Source organism: Prunus avium, chromosome 1 (assembly GCF_965620075.1).
Source record: "Prunus avium chromosome 1, drPruAviu1.hap1.1, whole genome shotgun sequence".
Lineage (NCBI taxonomy): Eukaryota > Viridiplantae > Streptophyta > Magnoliopsida > Rosales > Rosaceae > Prunus > Prunus avium.
This window is the reverse complement of record NC_142284.1, coordinates 3,935,428-3,955,132: the sequence shown is the minus strand read 5'-3', so window position 1 is coordinate 3,955,132 and position 19,705 is coordinate 3,935,428. Positions and strand designations below refer to the sequence as shown.

The window sequence follows — 19,705 nt, the reverse complement described above, 5'->3', positions numbered from 1 at the left end:
TATTAGATTAATTTAAACCCTCACCTGTATAAAGAAAATAGTAAATTGAGTTTAGACCCATAAAATTCATTTTAAATCACCTACAACCCTTTCCTTTAGTTTTCTATTTAAAATACCCAATTTTTTCAAATAATACCCGATGACTAGGATCCAACTAAGCAAGTTACCTAATATAACTTAAAATCTGATTTATTGTATTTTTCGGATTCCAAACCTACCCCTATTTATAAGTTATTGTGTTATGAGGGGGTGTAACTAATGACACACGTTGAATTTGGAAAGATCTCCAAATAGTTATAATGGATGTAGGAATTAATTTAGAAACTTATTTGAAATTAAATATTAAATTCCATATTAAAGTATTAGTAATCTATTTACGACTAGTAATCTATTTTTGAATTTATGTTGTTTTCCTTTTATGAATTACGACTAGTAATCTATTTAACTTATTAGTAATTTAAATTCAATATTAAATTTAGGAATTAATGTTGTTTTCCTTTTATGAATTATACGACTAGTATTCTATTTTATTATAGTTTTATGAATAATAGTGTACATTCTAATTATGTTGAAAAATAATTTGATAATCTATTTATTATTTGTTTTTTGAAAAACATTTTTTTTAATGAACCTATTTTTTCTAAATGAACTTATTTTTTCTCTCCAAATAATGTACCTATTTTTTTTTCTCTAATAATGTACCTAGTAAAACAATTTACCTAGTATAATGAACCTATTTTTTTGCTAAATTTTGTATCTATTTTTTTCTCTAAATAATGTACCTATTTTTTTTCTCTAATAATGTATACCTAGTAAAACAATTTACCTAGTATAATGCACTTATTTTTTTCTTCTAAATAATGTACCTATTTTTAATTTATAAAAAAACGTGCATAAATTTCAATTATACGACATGCCTATTTTCTATAAATTATTGTGTACCTATTTTTAATTCCTGAAAAATGTACGGAAATTTCAATTACAAAGTAACTAACCTATTTTTGTTAATTTTTTTGGTAAATAATATACCTATATTTTTATACATATATATTTATATTTATATTTTTCATATGTACATTATTGGATATGTAATTTACTTTTTCTTTTTTTTTTGTTGCAATTTTAGGGGAATGGCAACCAAAAGAAATGGGGTGATTGCTATGCTATTAATAGGGAGTTTTAATTACAATTATGGCAGTTAATGAAATGCTTGGAATAAATTATAAATAAAATATGAAGTCTGATGGTAAGGATGTAAAAATATAGGAATACTATGACCTATTATATCTTAAGTTTGAAATTGGGTTTTACACATAGATTTATAGAATGATGGGTATATGCCTAGGAAATAGAAATTGTAGGGACCTATATCAGACAAGCCCTAAAGAAAAAAATAATAATTCTGAACCCAACTCCAACGGTGGAAGAAGGCTGGAGACTTGATTAGATTACTAAATTATTTAGACAACGCCACATGCCCTTAACTTAGAAGCTCTACCGCTAAATAAAATTACTAAATTCACAACAAAATGACCCTGATATTATAATCCCACGCGCTTTGCTCCTCTACCAACCTTGCATTCGGTGCCTGCCGCGCGTGTGAAGCTCCCAACAGTCGTCCAAAAACAGACGGTCATATACGGAGCGTCCATATCCAACATGTCCCAATCAGTCCATCTACTACTCAGATCCTCTCCGCTGATTGGGTCGGGTCAGAGTCAGATCCACAAAATTGACCTAAAACAAATCTACATGTAGGGCCCACCCCCACACTCACCACTCCCGTGTGCTGGCCCCTCCCTATTTCCTCGGACCCACTCGCTCCACAGGGGCGCGTGTGAAACACATGTCCAAACCTCCCAATTTCCAGAAGACAGCAAGACAATACAGACAAGCAAAATAAGTACACCATAAACAGACAAAGACAAACCCACCTCCAAAAACAAGGTATCATCAGCCTCAGCCTGAGCTAGAGGAGGAGGAGGCCTAAAACCCTCTCTCTCTCTCTCTCTACTTCAAAATTACTAAAACCCTTCACTACAGTCATACACCTTTCTAGATCTCTCCATTAGCAACAAGCATATTCTTTCTTCTTCTTAGAGCGATTCAGCTGCCAGCTTATATTATTTATTAAAATAACAAAGTCTCTGTCTTTTCCACATTTCTACTTTTCCTCATTGTTTCACCCATACTGCATATACAATAGAAGCATGTAGAGAGTTTTATAGAGGCACCTCATTTCCATTTCTTTCTTGGTTTTGCATTTTTCTTTTTAGAAGTACCAAATTAGTAATTACCATGATTTATTCATCAGTTTCTTCTGAAAATCCATGGACAACAATCAGCCCAAAAGTCCTCAGACCTTCAACAAAGCAACGTCCTTTTCACTTAAATCCTATCCTTTGTTTTCACCGCCAAAACCCAGACACCATTAACAGCCCTGTGAACCCAACAGAACCCAAAACCCACCTCAGAAGCCCCATCTTGATAAACCCAACTCAAGTTATTTACAGAAAAACCAAGAGGAGCAGGATTCATGAGGAAAGAAGAGGTTTTCCCCATCTGGGTAGCCAGCAAATGTTGTTTCTGTGTGGATTTGGGTACTGGATGCAAGGTTTTAGGTGCTTTCCATGGCTGGCGTTGAACTTCCACATGGTTCACCGTCTTAACATGCACCCCTCAACATTGCAGCTCATACAGCATTCTGGTAACCTTCCCATGGTGGCCAAACCCTTTTATGGAATCCTCTCTGATGCTCTTTACATTTCTGGTGCGCATAGATTACCTTATATTTCCATTGGAGGTTAGTTACAATTCCCTTGCCTTATTTCATTGCTGTCATTCCGTTTTTGTCAATTTTGTTGATAGTTCCCTGTTTTAATATATTCATGTGCTCTGTTTTCTGTCATTGTTAAGTCATATTGTTTGTGCTTTTTGTTCAGGTTGCTTGTTTATGTTGTTTTTATTCTTTCCTTTGCTTGGTTTTGCTTTCTTGCTCTTTTCTTCCCATTTTGATTATGCTAGAGATTCTATTTGTCTCTTCCATGTGAACAATTTCTTTGGTTAATTTGTGGAAACAAAAACTTATTAGATTCCTAAATATAAGGAAACTTCTCTCTTTAAATTTGACAAATTCTACTGCTTTTTGTGCTCATATCCCTGTAAAAGGTAGCTTAACCTTATGCTGCTTTCCTTGCAAGTTGCAACAATGTTGAAGTGGAACCTAAAAACACTGTTTAATGGTGTGTTAACATAGGTAACAATCAGAAAGTAGTATGAACCACTTGGAAAGGCAATTTAAAAAGGGGGTATATTTGTCCTCTAAAAACCTATGGGCTATTTCTGATGGAGTTCAAATTTTCAGTTCTTTTACAGGTCCTATCTTGGGGGCCAATGGCAGTTATCCCTGTTGCAGCTAAATCCCTTCCTACCCTTATGGCATGTGTTCTTCTTAGCAATCTTGGAGCATCCATTACAGAAGTAGCACAGGATGCTCTTGTTGCAGAGTACGGGCAAGAAAAAAATATGAAAGGCCTCCAATCTTATGCATTCATGGCATCAGCTGCTGGTGGAATACTTGGTAACTTAATAGGTGGATATTTCTTAATGAAAGCACCACCAAGAACCATGTTTCTCGTATTTTCAGTGTTACTTTCCGCTCAACTTGCAATTTCATTGAGAATAAGAGAGGAATCTCTTGGTTTACCACAATTGCCAGATCACTATCTTACAAGGAAGCCAATATTTGAAAGTATTAGAAAACAATTTTCTGAGCTGATGATGGGAATTCAAGAGGAAAGTATTGTTCGTCCTCTTACTTGGATAGTAGCTTCTATTGCCATGGTTCCCGTCCTGTCAGGTTCCATCTTTTGCTACCAAACACAACATCTACATCTTGATCCTTCAGTCATTGGCATGTCTCGAGTGATTGGCCAATTGATGCTTCTTTCCACTGCCGTACTTTATGACCGTTATTGGAAAAAAGTTCCCATGAGAAAGTTGGTTGGTGTGGTGCAACTTGTGTATGCCTTTTCACTTCTTCTTGACCTTCTTTTAGTAAGACAGATCAATGTTAGACTGGGGATTCCGAATGAGGTGTTTGTTCTTTGTTTTTCGGGGTTAGCAGAAACTATTGCGCAATTCAAAATCTTACCATTCATAGTGCTATTTGCGAGTTTATGCCCTCGAGGTTGTGAAGGATCTCTGACTTCTTTCTTAGCATCAGCCTTGTGTTTATCATCAATAGCTAGTGGGTTTTTAGGCGTTGGATTGGCTTCTCTGATTGGAGTAACAGCAGGCGACTACTCAAGCCTGCCTTTTGGAATTCTGGTACAGTTCATTGCGGCTTTACTTCCTTTAGGATGGCTTTGTAATTTACCCATGTCAGAAGCTGTTATTGGGAAGGAGAGGAAGAGAGGTTTGAGTAGAAGAAGTCAGAAAAGTAGAAGGGTTGGTAGAGTGGTATATGGTTCAGTTTTTATCTACAGACGCGAGAGAGAATCTGAGGCATAAAAGTGAAAGAACTACTTTTATTTTATGATCAACACTCGTTTTCATATAGCAAGCCGATTGAAAGGATTACCCGAGTGAGAATCTGTAATGTAGAGGTGAATCAGCTACTTCATATGGTTGCATTTTAACGAGAGCAGGAGAAGTGAAGGTACGAGAGGAATCTAGGATTGCCTCAATGCTGTTCGTTTTCTCCAAACCACTCGATGACTTAGAAAGAGGCTTCATCTCGGATATCAGTTTCAATCGTAGTTTCTGTGACAAAGCTGAAGTTGTTGCATCATGTTAAATGGTGCTGAACTTTGCAAAAAGCAGTCAGTATGTTGTAATATAACTTTTGTTTCACAAATCACATATGTATATACGATTGGTGCTGAGCTCAATGGAAACAGAAGAAGTTAAGGAGTTCCAGAGCTATGAGGTGCTTGATGTAAAAATTGGTAGAACAAGTACCATCTAACAGCCTCCTTTCCTTCGTTGTCCAAGTGCACAAGGTACTGGTAGCTAAAGCCACGAAAAGAAAGAAAGAAAAATAAAAAGCCTGATTGATATTCTCCTTTGTGTGGCACAAAATTTTCAGATATGTGCTAACTCTAAATTGGAGATGAGACTTAGGCGAACTCCAGCCTCCTACTTCCTCTTCCATAAAACCAAGAGTGTCTTCTTTTGTTAGAGAACTGGAGAAAATGACATGATACATATAACCATCCACATAAATTGTCACATCATTTTGTACAACTTTTTTTTAATATCTAACATCCCTTGCTGATAACAATTTGACTTAGTGGCACGCAATCTTTACTTTGTTGGAAGTCCTCAGAACTCAAATTTCACAGACGGCAATTGTTTCTGAATAGAAAAAGAAAAAGATCTCTAAAATCTCTTGTGCAGTAATTAAATGTCGAACAAATTTACCAATCATTCTTTTAAATTCTCCCACCAGCAGCTGGCAAGGATTTTGTAATATCATATCATATGGCACATGGGACCAAGTTGGGAATGCTAATCGTGAAATAAACAAAGGCATTATGCCCACAGGCTCAAATATTCATAATTGAAAACAGACACGAAAGAGGAATACAAATACAAGGTTTCGTTAAGGAAATTTTAATATAATACAATAATTTCAGTTGTGTAATATAAATGTACTGTTGGACAACCACTATACCCAAAAACTTATAAAGAACTTTGAACTAGTTGACCACATCTTTGCTCCTCTTGATTTTCACAGAGCATTTCTTTCTTCTCCAGGTAAGTTCAGCTTCGCACGTGCTCACTCTGCTGCAGAGCTTCGACACACTCACTTCCTTCCCACCTGTAACACGAATTCAGCAGTTGACTGGACTTGAAAAAAAAGAATCCAATGGTGGTGTATCTTAACAAGCCTTGAAGAAGGATATACTAGGAAATTATTTTTAAAATTTGTGGAGACAAAGACTTCTTATAAGATTACCATGGAACTACGAAAACTTGAATTCAGAATGCAATGGAATTATAAATGGTCGATAAAGAAGGAAAACTAGATGTAAAGAGGTAATGGTGAAAAAAAAAAAAAAAAAAAAAGCAAAAATATTTGGAAATTGGGAAATGATAAGGCTCGGGAGTCAGGGCTCACAAGCAAAAATAATAAAAATGGACAAAGAAAACAAATAAATATTATTATAAGATATTTTGAATTTGGAATGCGATAGAATTATCAATGGTCTCAAAATTTCAACACAACTCACAGGCACAAGCAAAAATCAATAAAAATGGAGAAAGAAAACATAGCTAAACAAGGGAGCCCATATTCTATTGGCTTTTCTAGTTTAATGTTCCCTCGATGCTTCATTTTATAACTAATAAACACAAACCAAACCACCCATTTCACTTTAAAATGCACCCTTTTTTCTTAAATTTAAAAATTAAAAGAAAGAAATTACCTTGCCATATCACAATGCTCGGTCCCACAGTTCTCCAATTACAAGGGAAGGTACATGTTGAATTTTATAGAAATCCTCTCCATCTTCCTGAATCCGACGGTGGAGTTCTCTACGGTCTACGCATCCATGAGATGGTTAATTCCCTGAGATTAGTAAGATGTCTCAGCCTTTGGAAGTGTTGTCAATCCCGGGCAATATGCGATCCTCAATTGGCAGAGACGAGGCATGGCTCCTTCCTCTACTCTCCACTCTGTTATTCTGTACATGTTGAGATTTATCTTAATTATGTTTTCTGCAGAAGAATTGTTGTTCCTGTTTTATAGGAGTCAGTTGTTTCCTTTCCTGGTCTTTAGGAATCCCTCTAGTGGATGGAGTTTATTTTTTTTTTTTGGGTCAAGACTGAAACTTCATTCCAAGGCCGGAAAAACGGCAGAAGAGCTTACAAACAAGGAAAGAAAGCAAAACTGAAAGCCTTTCAACTGAATCCATACAACCCAGCAAAGAAAAGCTTTCAATCCAAAACAAAAAGAAACTTAAGGAGGACATGGGAGTCCATCCGAGACCAGAACTTGCACTAGAGACAATGGTGGTCGTGAGACCCAGCTTTCCAGCTCCATAGCTCTAACTCCAATCATGGCTGCCTCATGAGCCGCCCGATTTAAATCTCTATGCACCCAGCTCCATCGAACCTCATGCATAGACCCACATAATCTGTGAATCTCCTCAAGAAGGGGCATAATGGACCACACTTTGCTTCTAAAGTCACCATTTATCCCATTGATGAGCAATTTTGAGTCTATTTCCACAATGACATCTCTAAAGCCAAGGTTAGCAGACAAAGCAAGCCCTTTAATTGCTGAATGAGCTTCCGCAGCTAGTGCTGAATCACAGCAAATAGGACCAGCTAAACCCCCAACAAATTGACCACCAGTATTTCTAATAACAACCCCAACGCCACCTTTCAGAGTGTCACCAATCCATCCTCCATCCACATTTATTTTCAAAAAATCACCTGAAGGTGCATTCCAGGAAGCGGGATGGACATTCAAAATGTTGTTCACGACCACTTCATCACTAGGAACCCTTCGGATTTCAGTAAACTCCATTTGAGCTCTTAGCGCATTCTCAATAACCTTGGCCGGATCAATGGTGCTCCCTTCAATGACAGCCTTGCACCTGGTTTTCCAAATCTCCCAAAGGAAAAAACTTAAAAGAGTAAGCATATCCAAATTTTCTTGCTTAGACCCCGATCGCATACTCAAAACTTCATTAAACCACACATCAAAAGTTCTCAACCGTTGCTGATCAATTCGCAATGACAAAGGAGACCCAAACCATACTGCTTGAGTCCAAGGGCAGAGAAAAAGCAAATGTTCGATCGTCTCTTCAAACTGATCACACAAAGAGCAGATAGGAGAGCCACAAATTTTTTTTCGAAATAAATTCATTCTAGTTGGAACCGCATTCGAGACAATTCTCCACAAGAACAATTGGATTTTTGGTAGAGTGCTAATCTGCCAGATTGCTTTCCAAACCTGGATGGGTATAATATGGGACGAATGTGAATTCCCCATAGCCAAAGCTCTATGGGTTGAATGAAGAACGTGATATCCTGATCTCACCGAATACAATCCATTAGAAGTCCAGGGCCAGACAACTCTATCATGGTGCCTTGAGGGCCCCATTGGGATTGGAAGGATTCGTCTTTTTGTTTCCCAACTCCGATAGCTTGCCACCGAGTCTAAGTTCCAAGCACCACTCCTCACATCAATAATTTCTGAAACCAGTTGAGGTGCGCTGATAGGAATTGGAACAAGCGGAGTAATAATCCCAACCTCAGGAACCCAGTTATCAGTCCAAATATTAGTACTCTCCCCATTCATTATTTGTCTTCTAGCATTGTTCATCACAGTATCTCTGCCAGCCAATAAGCTTCTCCATAACCATGAAGGTCGATGCCCCAAGGTAGCATCCTTAAAGTCACAATCTGGAAAGTACCGCGCCTTTAAAAGTTTAACCCATAAAGCATGTGGGTTGTTGAGGATTCTCCAGCTTTGCTTAGCAAGCAAGGCTAAGTTGAAATCATATAAGTCTCTAAACCCCAAACCCCCTTCAGATTTAGCTAGGCTCATGGCTTTCCAGGATTTCCAATGAATTTTCGAGTCACTGTCAGGTTTTCCCCACCAAAATTTTGCTAAATCACTGCAAATGTCGTTGCAGGTAGCTTTGGGAAAAAGAAAACACATCATAGGGTAAGTTGGTACAGCTGTAGCAATAGCTTTGATTAGGACCTCTTTCCCTGCCAAGGAGAGAATACATTGTTTCCAGCCCTCAATTTTCTTCAACACCCTTTCCTTAATGTAAGCCAAAGCCACTCTTTTGGATCTACCCCAACTCATTGGTATGCCTAAATATTTTCCAGGGTGCACATCTTCTCTGACTCCCAAAATTGCCCCAATTTGAGTTTTGACCTCTTCAGGTGTGTTTGCACTAAAAAGCAAACTAGACTTGTCATAATTAATAAGCTGCCCCGATGCCAGGCAATAATCCTCCAGCAACTTTTTTAATCTTGTGCAATTTCTTTCCTCAGCTTGCACAAAAAAAATAGAATCGTCTGCAAAGAAGAGATGTGACAGAACTGGACTCCTCCTTGCCAATTTGATCCCTTTAATGTAGCCCTCCTCGACTCTCTTAGCTAGATTGCAAGAAAGAGATTCGCACACTAGTAAAAAGAGATAAGGGGATAGAGGATCTCCCTGTCTTAGACCCCTCGAAGGCTTAAAGAAAGATCCAGGCTGCCCATTGACCATAACAGAGAAAGAAACAGTACGAATACATATCATTATCAAATTGATCCATCCAGGTGAGAACCCAAATTTATGGAGCAAAGCCTCCAGAAAATCCCACTCAACTCTGTCATAGGCCTTATTCATGTCCACTTTCACTCCAACTTCATAATTTCGCCCCTCCTTCTTTAACTTCAAATAATGAGAGGCTTCGTGCGCAATCACCACATTGTCTTGAATCTGCCTATCAGCTACAAAGGCATTTTGCACATCAGAAATCAAGTGGGGCATGACAATTTTCAATCTGTTCGCCAGAATCTTAGATAAGATCTTATAAGAGGTGTTGCAAAGACTTATTGGTCTGTATTGGGTGGTGGATTCTGGCGCCTCCACCTTTGGTATAAGTGCAATATAAGTTCTATTAAGATCCTCTATCTGAACAGCCCCTGTCTGAAAGTCCATTGCAGTACCTGCAACAATATCTTCAACCACTTGCCAGTACTTTTGGTAGAATAAAGCTGGGAACCCATCTGGCCCGGGCGCCTTCAAAGGCCCCATTTGCTTAATTGCTTCCTTCACTTCTCCCATATCGAAAGGTTTACATAAATCTGCATTCATATCAGAAGTAACCAAAAGAGGCACATGGTCAAGAATACCTCTCCATTCACGAGGGCCAGAAGTTTTAAACAAATTAAGGAAAAAACCCTGGAATTCATTTTTGATCAGCTTATCCCCCGAAATCCATCCACCATGCTCGGACTTTATTTTCGAAATTCGGTTGCGCTGCCTTCTTTGGATTGTTGTCAAATGGAAAAAGCGGGTATTAGAATCCCCAGCCTTCAACCAGTTGACTCTGGACCTTTGTTTCCAGTAGAGTTCTTCATTTTTCCATAATCTACCAATTTCAGTTTTGAGTAAATCTTGATCACCCAAATTGCTCCTCACAGATGCAGCAGTTTGCTTTCCATCAAGTTCTTCCAACAACGTAGCAATCATCTTTCTGTTATTGTGATGGTTATCTTTGCTCCACTTCATTAACTCTCTTCTACAACTCTTAAGGTTTTTGGTCCACTCAGTGATTTTTGGGTGCTGAGCCAAAGGTCTCCAAGCTCTCTCAATTACTCTTTTGCAGTTGCCATCTTCCGCCCATTGAGCTTCGAAACGAAATAGCCTTTTTCCTTTTTGCAAAATAGGATCACTATCCAAAACGATGGGGCAGTGGTCAGATGCTACCTTTGGACAATGAGACACACATGAATTAGGCCACATTTCAATCCACTTGAGATTAGTAATTCCTCTGTCCAATCTTTCTCTGAGGATAATCTCATCACCAATTCTTCTTTCCCAAGTGTAAGGCTGACCAGAAAACCCAATATCAACGAGGTTCAAATGATTTATAAAGTCCAGTAGGAAGCGTCTCCGTCTTGGATTCCATCCTGAACCACCATCCTTCTCATACTGCCAACACAATTCATTAAAGTCTCCTATTATACTCCAAGGCTCAGAATCAGTTTTTTCCAAATTAATCATCTCATCCCAAAATTGAATCTGGATAGATAGTGGATGGAGTTTGTTAGACGTGTTTTACTTGTTCCTGTTTATTTGCTAATTAGTTGTTTGTACGCTCCTTTATAAGAAGAGCATGTTTCAGTCAATGGATAACAAGTTCAGTTCAGCAATTCTATTGTCTTTGATGAGCACATAAACTATCACTTTTATTATCCCTAAATATATTTGTTAGTAATTGATTTTCTTACAATTTTAGTTAATTAGGTTTGTTTTTCACTTTTGCACTTGCTTACATACCCATTACATAATTGATGATGATTTCATTATTTTATCTTAAGGTTGAAGAATTATCAAAGGGAGACTTGGTGGCATTAAACAATTTGTAGTTGGGAATGACCAAATGAATGATGAAGATTAGTGCCACACCAAGGCATAAAAGAAAAGAAGCAATGGATGGAGCAACCAATGAAACAAAAAGATGAAGAATTTGGAGAATGGAGTCATCAACACTATGGAATAAGTAAATGAAGCAAATTGGCAATTGGTTTGATGGCAAGTGGAATACATATTAAATTCATGAATGGAGGGATTTGATAAATTTAGAATTGCTCCCATTTTCCTATAAATAGGAGGAGCTATGGCATTGTAAAATCACACCAAGCCTCACAACTTGAGCTTTCTCTCCTTCCTCCATATCTTTCTAAGTTTTAATTTCTGTTTTTAGTTTTATTTTATTATGGGGAACTAACTCCCTAGCTAAGGCTAGGGAGAAAGCTTTTAATATAACTGTGTAATTTTTATTAGTTTGATCCAAACTTAAGCTTTAATGTGAATTTGTAGTTTTTGTTCAAATGGAATTTGTAGTTTTCTTTTTAATTAATTGATGAATGTTTGATAATCTATTTCATGGGTTCAATCATGTTTTTCCCATTGTGTAGTAAAAACTTTCATGCTTTTAAAAGAGAAGAGAATTACTAAAGATTAATAGAATTTTGATGAAGATTATTTTTTGATAGTTTGTTGCCAATGGTACAAGTTATGCTTAGAATACTTCTAAAGGAAATTAAAAAGGGCTTTAATTATTTTGAACAACTACAAAGGAAAATATTTTGTGGATCAAATTATTAAGAGTTGCATGCTTATGTTAAAAGTGGAAACCCAATGCCTTAGTGTTTTAATCAATTAAATTTTCTCTAAATCAAATCTTGCATAAATCAACCTCTCAATCACACTTGTTCTTTTCATCTCTGTTATTTGTTGGCGAGTCCTAGTCCTATTCTATTTGGGTTTTATTTATTTTACCTTTTGTGTAGATATTATGTAATTAGGATTCCACTTATTTCCTAATTAAACCCTACTATGGTTTGTAACCTGTATTATAAATACCTCCTTTCGGAGAATGAAATATATCTGAAAATATTCTACCCATATTATTTGACTTGGCATCAGAGCCGACTTTCTGGTGACCTGTGTGTACTCCTTGCTCTGTACTCCTTGCGTAGACAGCTCCAACTTACCCTTTGCTCTGTACTCCTTGCGTAAATATAAATGTCTTAATTGTTTCATCTTCTTTATCACATTTGAGATGACCATGTAGATATAACCTGAAACACGAAAATCAAGAGTTTGCAAGCATACTAAATTACCTAGGGATGGTGGAAACGTTTTTATTTTGCTACGCCTCACACTTAGAAACCTTAAGTGTACCATATTTCCAATTTCACTTGGCAACTCTACTTCTACTTCATGAAGACCTTCAACCTTCAAAACTCTAAGCACTTTGAAATCCTTCAACTGAGATAGTAATCCTTTTTCACTTTTTGGCATCCATCCTTCTGTCAAAAAGTATAATAGAGACGTTTCGTGCCCATTTGTTTCATCTCTTGAAGAAACCAACCTATCTGCCTTCTCATCCAAGTAAATTGCAAGTCTTCGAATTTTCCCCAATTGTGTTGCCTCGGCTGCCATAGAAGAAGTATTTTCTTGCAAAGAATAGTTAATATGGAGAAAGCTAAATCATTATTTGCAATTGCATAAGATAAATCATCTGCTACCTAACAAATGTGTGACCAAGTAAGGCAGTTTATAAAATTGTAATTGCTACATGGTTTTTTTTTTTTTTTGGGCCAAAAATTGCTAGATGTTTGAATGAAAAAAAGAAAAAAACACTATATAAGTTGTGTCATATGCAATGTAATGGTTTCTATGTGGCTTGCTATATAACTAAGAACGTGGAAAAGAAAAGAGTAAGGGTGAGAAAATACCGATATCAGCCCTTCCAGATCTTGCTATCTTCTCAAATAGTTCCCAGCTCTTTTTCTCATCTAGTGCCTGGAGTACGTGGAGAAAAGCATTTCTATTCGGGGGCAAAGCTACTGCTTGATTGCGTGTTGTAAGCAAAATTGTGCTCTCTGTTTTCACATTTGGAAATGCATCCTTCAAAAGATTCCATGCTTCGATTCTCCATATGTCATCAAGTATCACCAAACATCTCATTTCTTGCATAAGAAGGAAAAGCTTCTTTGCTATTTCATCATCTGTCATGTCCTTAATATCTTGTTTTTGTTCCTTGGTAGCAGAAATGAGTTCAGTTAAAATTCCTTCCCAAACATTTCTTACTTGAAAACGTTGAGATACACAGACCCAAGCAAAACTATGAAAATGCTGCCTTACTTTTTTGTGATGATAAACCTGTCTTGCAAGGGTGATCTTCCCTAAATGCATAACCAATTCTTCAACGTTGGACTCTAACCCAACAACATCACGTTCAACAACATGAGAATAAGTTCTCCTTAGCCTCTCTTGCAATTGCAAGGAAGATTCACCACCACTGCTGTCCCTGTCCCTTATTTCCCTTATGTTATGACTCTGCAAACTCGATCTGAACGCCGAAATTTTGGTAGTGATATTCTTGTTGTGAAAATGAACAAACACTTTCACGCACTCCCCTAATGATCTTGTTGTTGATGGACTTTGTGACACACACAAGGATGGATGAATCACACACTCACACACTTTAGAAATCAACCAAGCACAAAGTGACACAAGAATTTAATGGAGGTTCAGCAATTGCCTACATCCTCTTGGTGATCCCCTTGAGAAATTCACTAATGAAAGAATAAGTTACAACTTTGGTTTACAAAGAAACCCCCTTAGAACTCTATTCTCTCCCAAGCTCTCTTTTCTCTCTCACCCCCTTGCTCAACACTTTGATACACTTGTGAACACTCTCTCACACTTGGTGTTTCCCTCCTTGGTGTCTAGACTACTCAAGACTCAACTCAGCTCTCTCTTGAACTGATTGCCCTCTCTCTCTTCCTCCCTTGGTGAGATAACCTCCCTTTGCACACAATAGATCCCAGCTACTTGACAACTTTGAGATTAACCACACAACTTCTGTCTTGCTTCCTCTTCCCTTTAATACACAAGCCTTTGGACTTAGGAGAAGGCTCCATCTTTTCCTCCCACGTTCTCACCTTGGTTTCCAGACTTGGACCACAACTTGGGCAGAACAAAGGCTAGGCATTGACAGCTGCAACTTCAGCCACCCTATCTAGAGCCATAGGGTAGGTACTCCTTGAAGCAAGTCAACAAACATCCTTCAATGCTCCCTCAAACCTCCCAAGTGATTGCCAACCTTCATTTAACTCAGAAGTGACCCCTAGGGTCCTTGGAAATCGGTGGGAGGCGATAGCCATTGAAAATAGAGTTGGAAACTCGAGGAACAAACAGAAACAGCACCTCTAGGCGACCGGTCGCAAGCACTAGGCGACCGGTCGCTTTTACACAGAGTCTTCAGCATTTCAGATTTTCTTCCTGCGACCGGTCGCTAGCTCCTTGCGACCGGTCGCTCGTCGATTTTTCTAAAGACTTCGAATCTGCTTCTAAACGACCGGTCGCTATTCCCTTGCGACCGGTCGCTTCCTGCGACACTTGCATTGTAAATGTGAGCCATTTTACAACAATTCTCAATTTCTGCCCCAATCCTGTGAACATCAACCGCTTCCTTGACGGTCCTGGCAAATCTTTTGAAAACATTCTTGAGGCCTGTTTCCTGCTTCTTGGAATCCACTTTCAAGCCATAAGTTTGGATGACATCCTCCAAATCATAAGCAGCATCTCTAATCTTTGCAACCCAAATACGGACTGTTTCATCTTGTCCTTGTCTTGCATCTGCATCTTTGAGGAAGCCCTGTATCAATTGTAGCTCAGTTTGTGCAGCTTCAACTTGACGGCTGACTCTAGACAAGAACAGGGCTTCCTGAATGGTGAAGAATGGTGAAGTCTCTGATACTTTCGAGCACAAAGGAAACAACTGCCTCAGCCATTCTCTCTACTGCTTACTCTCTCTTGGCCAAAACGAAAACAAGAAAACCAGATATAGTTTTTAGATTGATTGATGAGAATATCTCTTTATCAGTCTATGTATGAAGTCCAATTCCACTCGGCAAAAAGTAGTAAACTTTGACGTTTTCGTTCTTTCTGACCACCTTCCCTTAATTATATATTTGTTCTAACTTTTTTGACAGCATCCAATGCAAGTTGTATAATTTAAGAAAAAGAAAAAGAAAAACCTTATCTTAAGCTGATGTGATGATCTCCCTAATATTTACTCATATTCCAATTGAGGTAATGATTTTCCCACTTTCTTTTTATCCACTTACACTCCTTTTTTAGTTATAAAATGGAGTGTAAGTGGATAAAATTGGAGTGGGGAAATCACCATTTCCCCACTCTAATGTTATTTATAACACATTGCTTCCCACATACACCTAACATTCACCTTTATTAGAGAATGTACATATTGGCAGCCATTGAATTTACTTTAACAAAGTCAGACGACCAAGATTAAAAGAGGAAAGAAAAGCATATGTGATATATATTTTATTATTATAGGATCAGCATAACCAAAAGCAAATCTTTGATGTTTTTCTTGGTAACGCAAGTCTTTGATGTTGGACCAAACAGAAAAAAGCAAGTCTTTTTTTTTTGGTTACAAGAAAAAAGCAAGTCTTTGAAGCATGCAAACAATAATGTAACGACAACTAGAAGACTAACTTGTTGAAGTGAGTCTCTTAATTAATCAAGGAGATTTATTTCCTTGATTAATTAAGGAATTTACTTTCCTATTTTATAAATTTATTTCCTTGGTTAATTAAGGGATTTACTTTCCTATTTTTATATAGTTGTCAAATCATTGTATAATTAGGAGATACTTTCCTAATCCTTTACTATATCTAATTCCTTGTAAAGCACTCATGTAAACTCTTATATATATATCCTTATGGAGAAGAATAAAAGAAGAACCTAACATATTCAAAATCATATTCATATTTTAGCATGCTATCAGAGCAATCGATCCTCGGTTGTCTCTAAATTCTCATATCAAATTTTCTCCTCCCCTCCTCTTCAAGGGGGGGAGGGAGAGTGAAAAATGATCTGTTTCTCTTTATCATGGAGATTTTGCCTCTTTCTTGACTCCGACATCCCTTCTCTTCAGGGGGAGAAGAGAATTGAAGAGAAGTTTCTATGTTCTTAAGCCGTGTTCACAGGGTTTCTGTGTCCTTTAGCCGTGTTCACAGGGTTTCTGTGTCCTTTAACCAAATTCACAGGGTTTCTGTGTTCTTAGCCGTGTTCACAGGGTTTCTGTGTTCTTTACATTCCTCATATCGTATTCCCCGTACCCAAAATCACATTCCTCATATCGTATTCCTCGTATCCAAAATCACATTCCTCATATCGTATTCCTCATATCGTATCGAATTTTCTTGAACCACAAACCCAAATCCAAATCCCTCAAATCTAAAGTCCCCAAATGCCTTATCTCAAATTTCTCATACTCAAATCAAATCCCTCAAATCTAAAGTCCTCAAATGCCTTATCTCAAATTTCTCATACTCAAATCAAATTCCTCAAATCTTATACACATACCTCTCAAATCCAATTCCTACATCAAATTCCTCAAATCAAATTCTTCCAATCAAAATCCCTCACATTCTCATATCACATCTTACTTCCGCTGCGATGTCAGGAATCCCTACGATTCTCCCTCTTATTGCAGACTCAAAATGACCGGTCGCCTGAAGCAAACGACCGGATGCCCGAAGCAAACGACCGGTCGCCTGAAGCAAACGACCGGTCGCCCGAAGTAAACGACCGGTCGCCAAAGACTCTACCTGAATTGCATGGATTATCGACTTGGGTGCTACGAATTTCATGACTCACTTACCAAGTTGGGCATTTGTGACGTATATGCACCAACTTGAGGAGAAGTGTTGAAGTGAGTCTCCTAATTAATCAAGGAGATTTATTTCCTTGATTAATTAAGGGATTTACTTTCCTATTTTATAGATTTATTTCCTTGGTTAATTAAGGGATTTACTTTCCTATTTTTATATAGTTGTCAAATCATTGTATAATTAGGAGATACTTTCCTAATCTTTTACTATATCTAATTCCTTGTAAAGCACTCATGTAAACTCTTATATATACATCCTTATGGAGAAGAATAAAAGAAAAACCTAACATATTCAAACCAAATATCATATTTTAGCATAACTGATTAAAAATAATTGGACGCTTTTGTCCCCTTGTGGAAGTTGTAGGTTTCAAAACAATTTTAGGCAAATAAGTTTCAATTCGAAAGAAATCGGAGTCATATTTGGTCTAGTGGTAAACTAGCAGGCCCGGCCCTGACCAGGGGCAGTCAGTGCGACCTTCTATTGTTTTTCTAATGGAATCCAAGTCTTGTGGTCCTAGAATGGTGAAGCTGCATTTGGAGTGTGGGTATATGTTTGGATTCACTGTGGATGCGGAAGGTCTTTCTGGGGGCTTGGGTCTCTGGTGGAATTTCAATGTTAAAGTTGAGATTCTTTCTGCAACTAAAAATATGATTGATACTGTTGTCACTAATGTCTCTGACTCTTTTGAGGCTCGTGTTTCTTGGGTTTATGGTCCTCCGCACTATAGGGATAAAGCTAGATTTTGGGATTCTTTGGATCGTTTTTTCTGGACCAATAATACTCCCTGGTTGTGTATCGGAGATTTTAATGAATTGTTATGGCAACATGAAAAGTCTGGTGGAAATCCTATTCTGTACTCTACTCCCCGCCGTCTTCAGAGATTTATGGACTCCAATTCCTTGTTGGATCTTGGATATATTGGGCAGTGGTTTACTTGGCAAAATAATCATGTGGATGGAAATTTTATTCAAGAAAGGATTGATAGAGGGCTGGTAAATGAGGAATGGTTAATTGCTTGGCCTGAGTCTCAGGTGTACCACTGTCCTATGATGGGGTCAGACCATTGTCCCATTTTAGTTGAAACTTCTTCTCGCATTATTGCTGGGCCTAAACCTTTTCGTTTTGAGGCTATTTGGGCGGAGGATCCTGAGTGCGAAAGTGTGGTGCAGCAGGGCTGGGATTTAGCTAATAATGGGGATAACTTGTCTAGATGGGATTTGAGCCTCAAGTCTTGTGAATTGAAGCTTCAAAATTGGAGCAAACTGAAGTTCAAGGATCGCAGGTTTCAAATTGATTTTCTTTATGGGGAGTTGAAAGGGTTGCAAAATTTCATGGATGATGCTGATGTAAGGGTGCATGCAGATAATATTATTTCTTCTATTGACTCCTTGTGGAAGTTAGAAGAGATTTTCTGGCACCAACGGTCTCGTGTAAAATGGCTCACTTCTGGTGATTCTAATTCAAGATTCTTTCATATCTCTACTCTTCAAAGAAGGCAGTATAATCGAATTTTGAGACTCAAGTCACTGTCGGGTAATTGGTTAGTAACTGAACCTTCCATTCATCTAGCTTTTGATGATTATTTTCGGAACTTATTTAAGACTGTTGGCACTCGTGATTGGAGTAAGGTTCTCTTGTGTACTCCTTCTATTGTGTCTGCGGATATGAATGACTCCTTGACTCGTCCCTTGAGTTTGGATGAGGTAAAAACTGCTGTGACTCAGTTAGGATCCCTTAAGGCACCGGGGCCTGATGGCTTCCCCGGTTTGTTTTATCAACGTTATTGGTCTACTGTGAGTACTGTAGTGAATGATTCGGCTTCTGATTTCATCAATTTTGGACATCAAATCGTTAATTTGAATATGACGCATATTGTTTTAATCCCAAAGGTCCTACATCCTGAAGAATTAGGGCAATTTAGGCCTATTAGTCTATGCAATAACAGTTATAAGCTTTTGGCAAAGATTTTAGCGAATCGGCTGAAGGTAATCCTTCCAAACATCATTTCTTCACACCAGAATGCTTTTGTTCCCCACCGTCAGATCCAAGATAATGTTCTTCTGGCTCATGAGGCATTCCATCACTTGCGATTAAAAAAATCAAAATGTAAGTTTGAGTTGGGCCTGAAACTGGATATGAATAAAGCATATGACCGTATTGAGTGGGATTTTTTGCAGGCTATGATGTACAAGATGAGATTTAATGATCAGTGGGTTTCTCTTATTATGAGGTGTGTGAGCTCTGTTTCATTTGCTGTGATGTTGAATGGAAAAGTTGGGCCTCAGTTTTGCCCTTCTAGGGGTCTCCGTGAGGGTGACCCACTTTCTCCTTACTTGTTTCTGCTTGTCAGTGAGGCTTTATCTAATATGATCAATTACAATAGCTCTTTGGGTCAGCTTCAGGGAATTTATCTGCATACTCGTTGTCTGTTGCATTCCTAAAAGGACACAAATTAATGTGCAAACAACCAATTAAAAATACCCGCAAGTGCACGAATCTAATGAAGTATAGATTATGTAAGTACGGGGTCGATCCCACGAAGAACTTGTCGGTTTCCTATAAGTTCTAATTTGAGTACGTAAAGAACACTAATTTTACACAACACACAAACACAATACAAATTGGAAACTAAAAATGAAGTAAGGAAGATAAAAGAAATGAAACAACACAAGAAAACAAAGAAAAACACAAACAGCACTTTCTATCACCCGTTTATCACCATATGGACAGATTCGTT

The 19,705-nt window shown here is 37.8% G+C and overlaps 1 protein-coding gene across 1 annotated transcript; it reads left to right on the top strand.

Annotated features, from left to right (window-relative positions):
• The first annotated feature begins 1,915 nt into the window (after positions 1-1,915).
• LOC110750850 (Major facilitator superfamily protein) lies at positions 1,916-5,308 on the top strand. Its single transcript, XM_021951225.2, has 2 exons — positions 1,916-2,803; positions 3,365-5,308. Exons 1-2 carry the CDS (start codon positions 2,299-2,301, stop codon positions 4,510-4,512), a joined length of 1,653 nt encoding a protein of 550 aa, XP_021806917.1. The 5' UTR covers positions 1,916-2,298; the 3' UTR covers positions 4,513-5,308.
• Positions 5,309-19,705: the final 14,397 nt, after the last annotated feature.

Bases quoted from the DNA above. Each gene is read 5' to 3' on its own strand.
- LOC110750850 (XM_021951225.2), top strand. From the start codon at position 2,299: ATGATTTATTCATCAGTTTCTTCTGAAAATCCATGGACAACAATCAGC. The intron at 2,804-3,364 runs GTTAGTTACAAT...TCAAATTTTCAG, and splicing joins ACCTTATATTTCCATTGGAG to TTCTTTTACAGGTCCTATCT.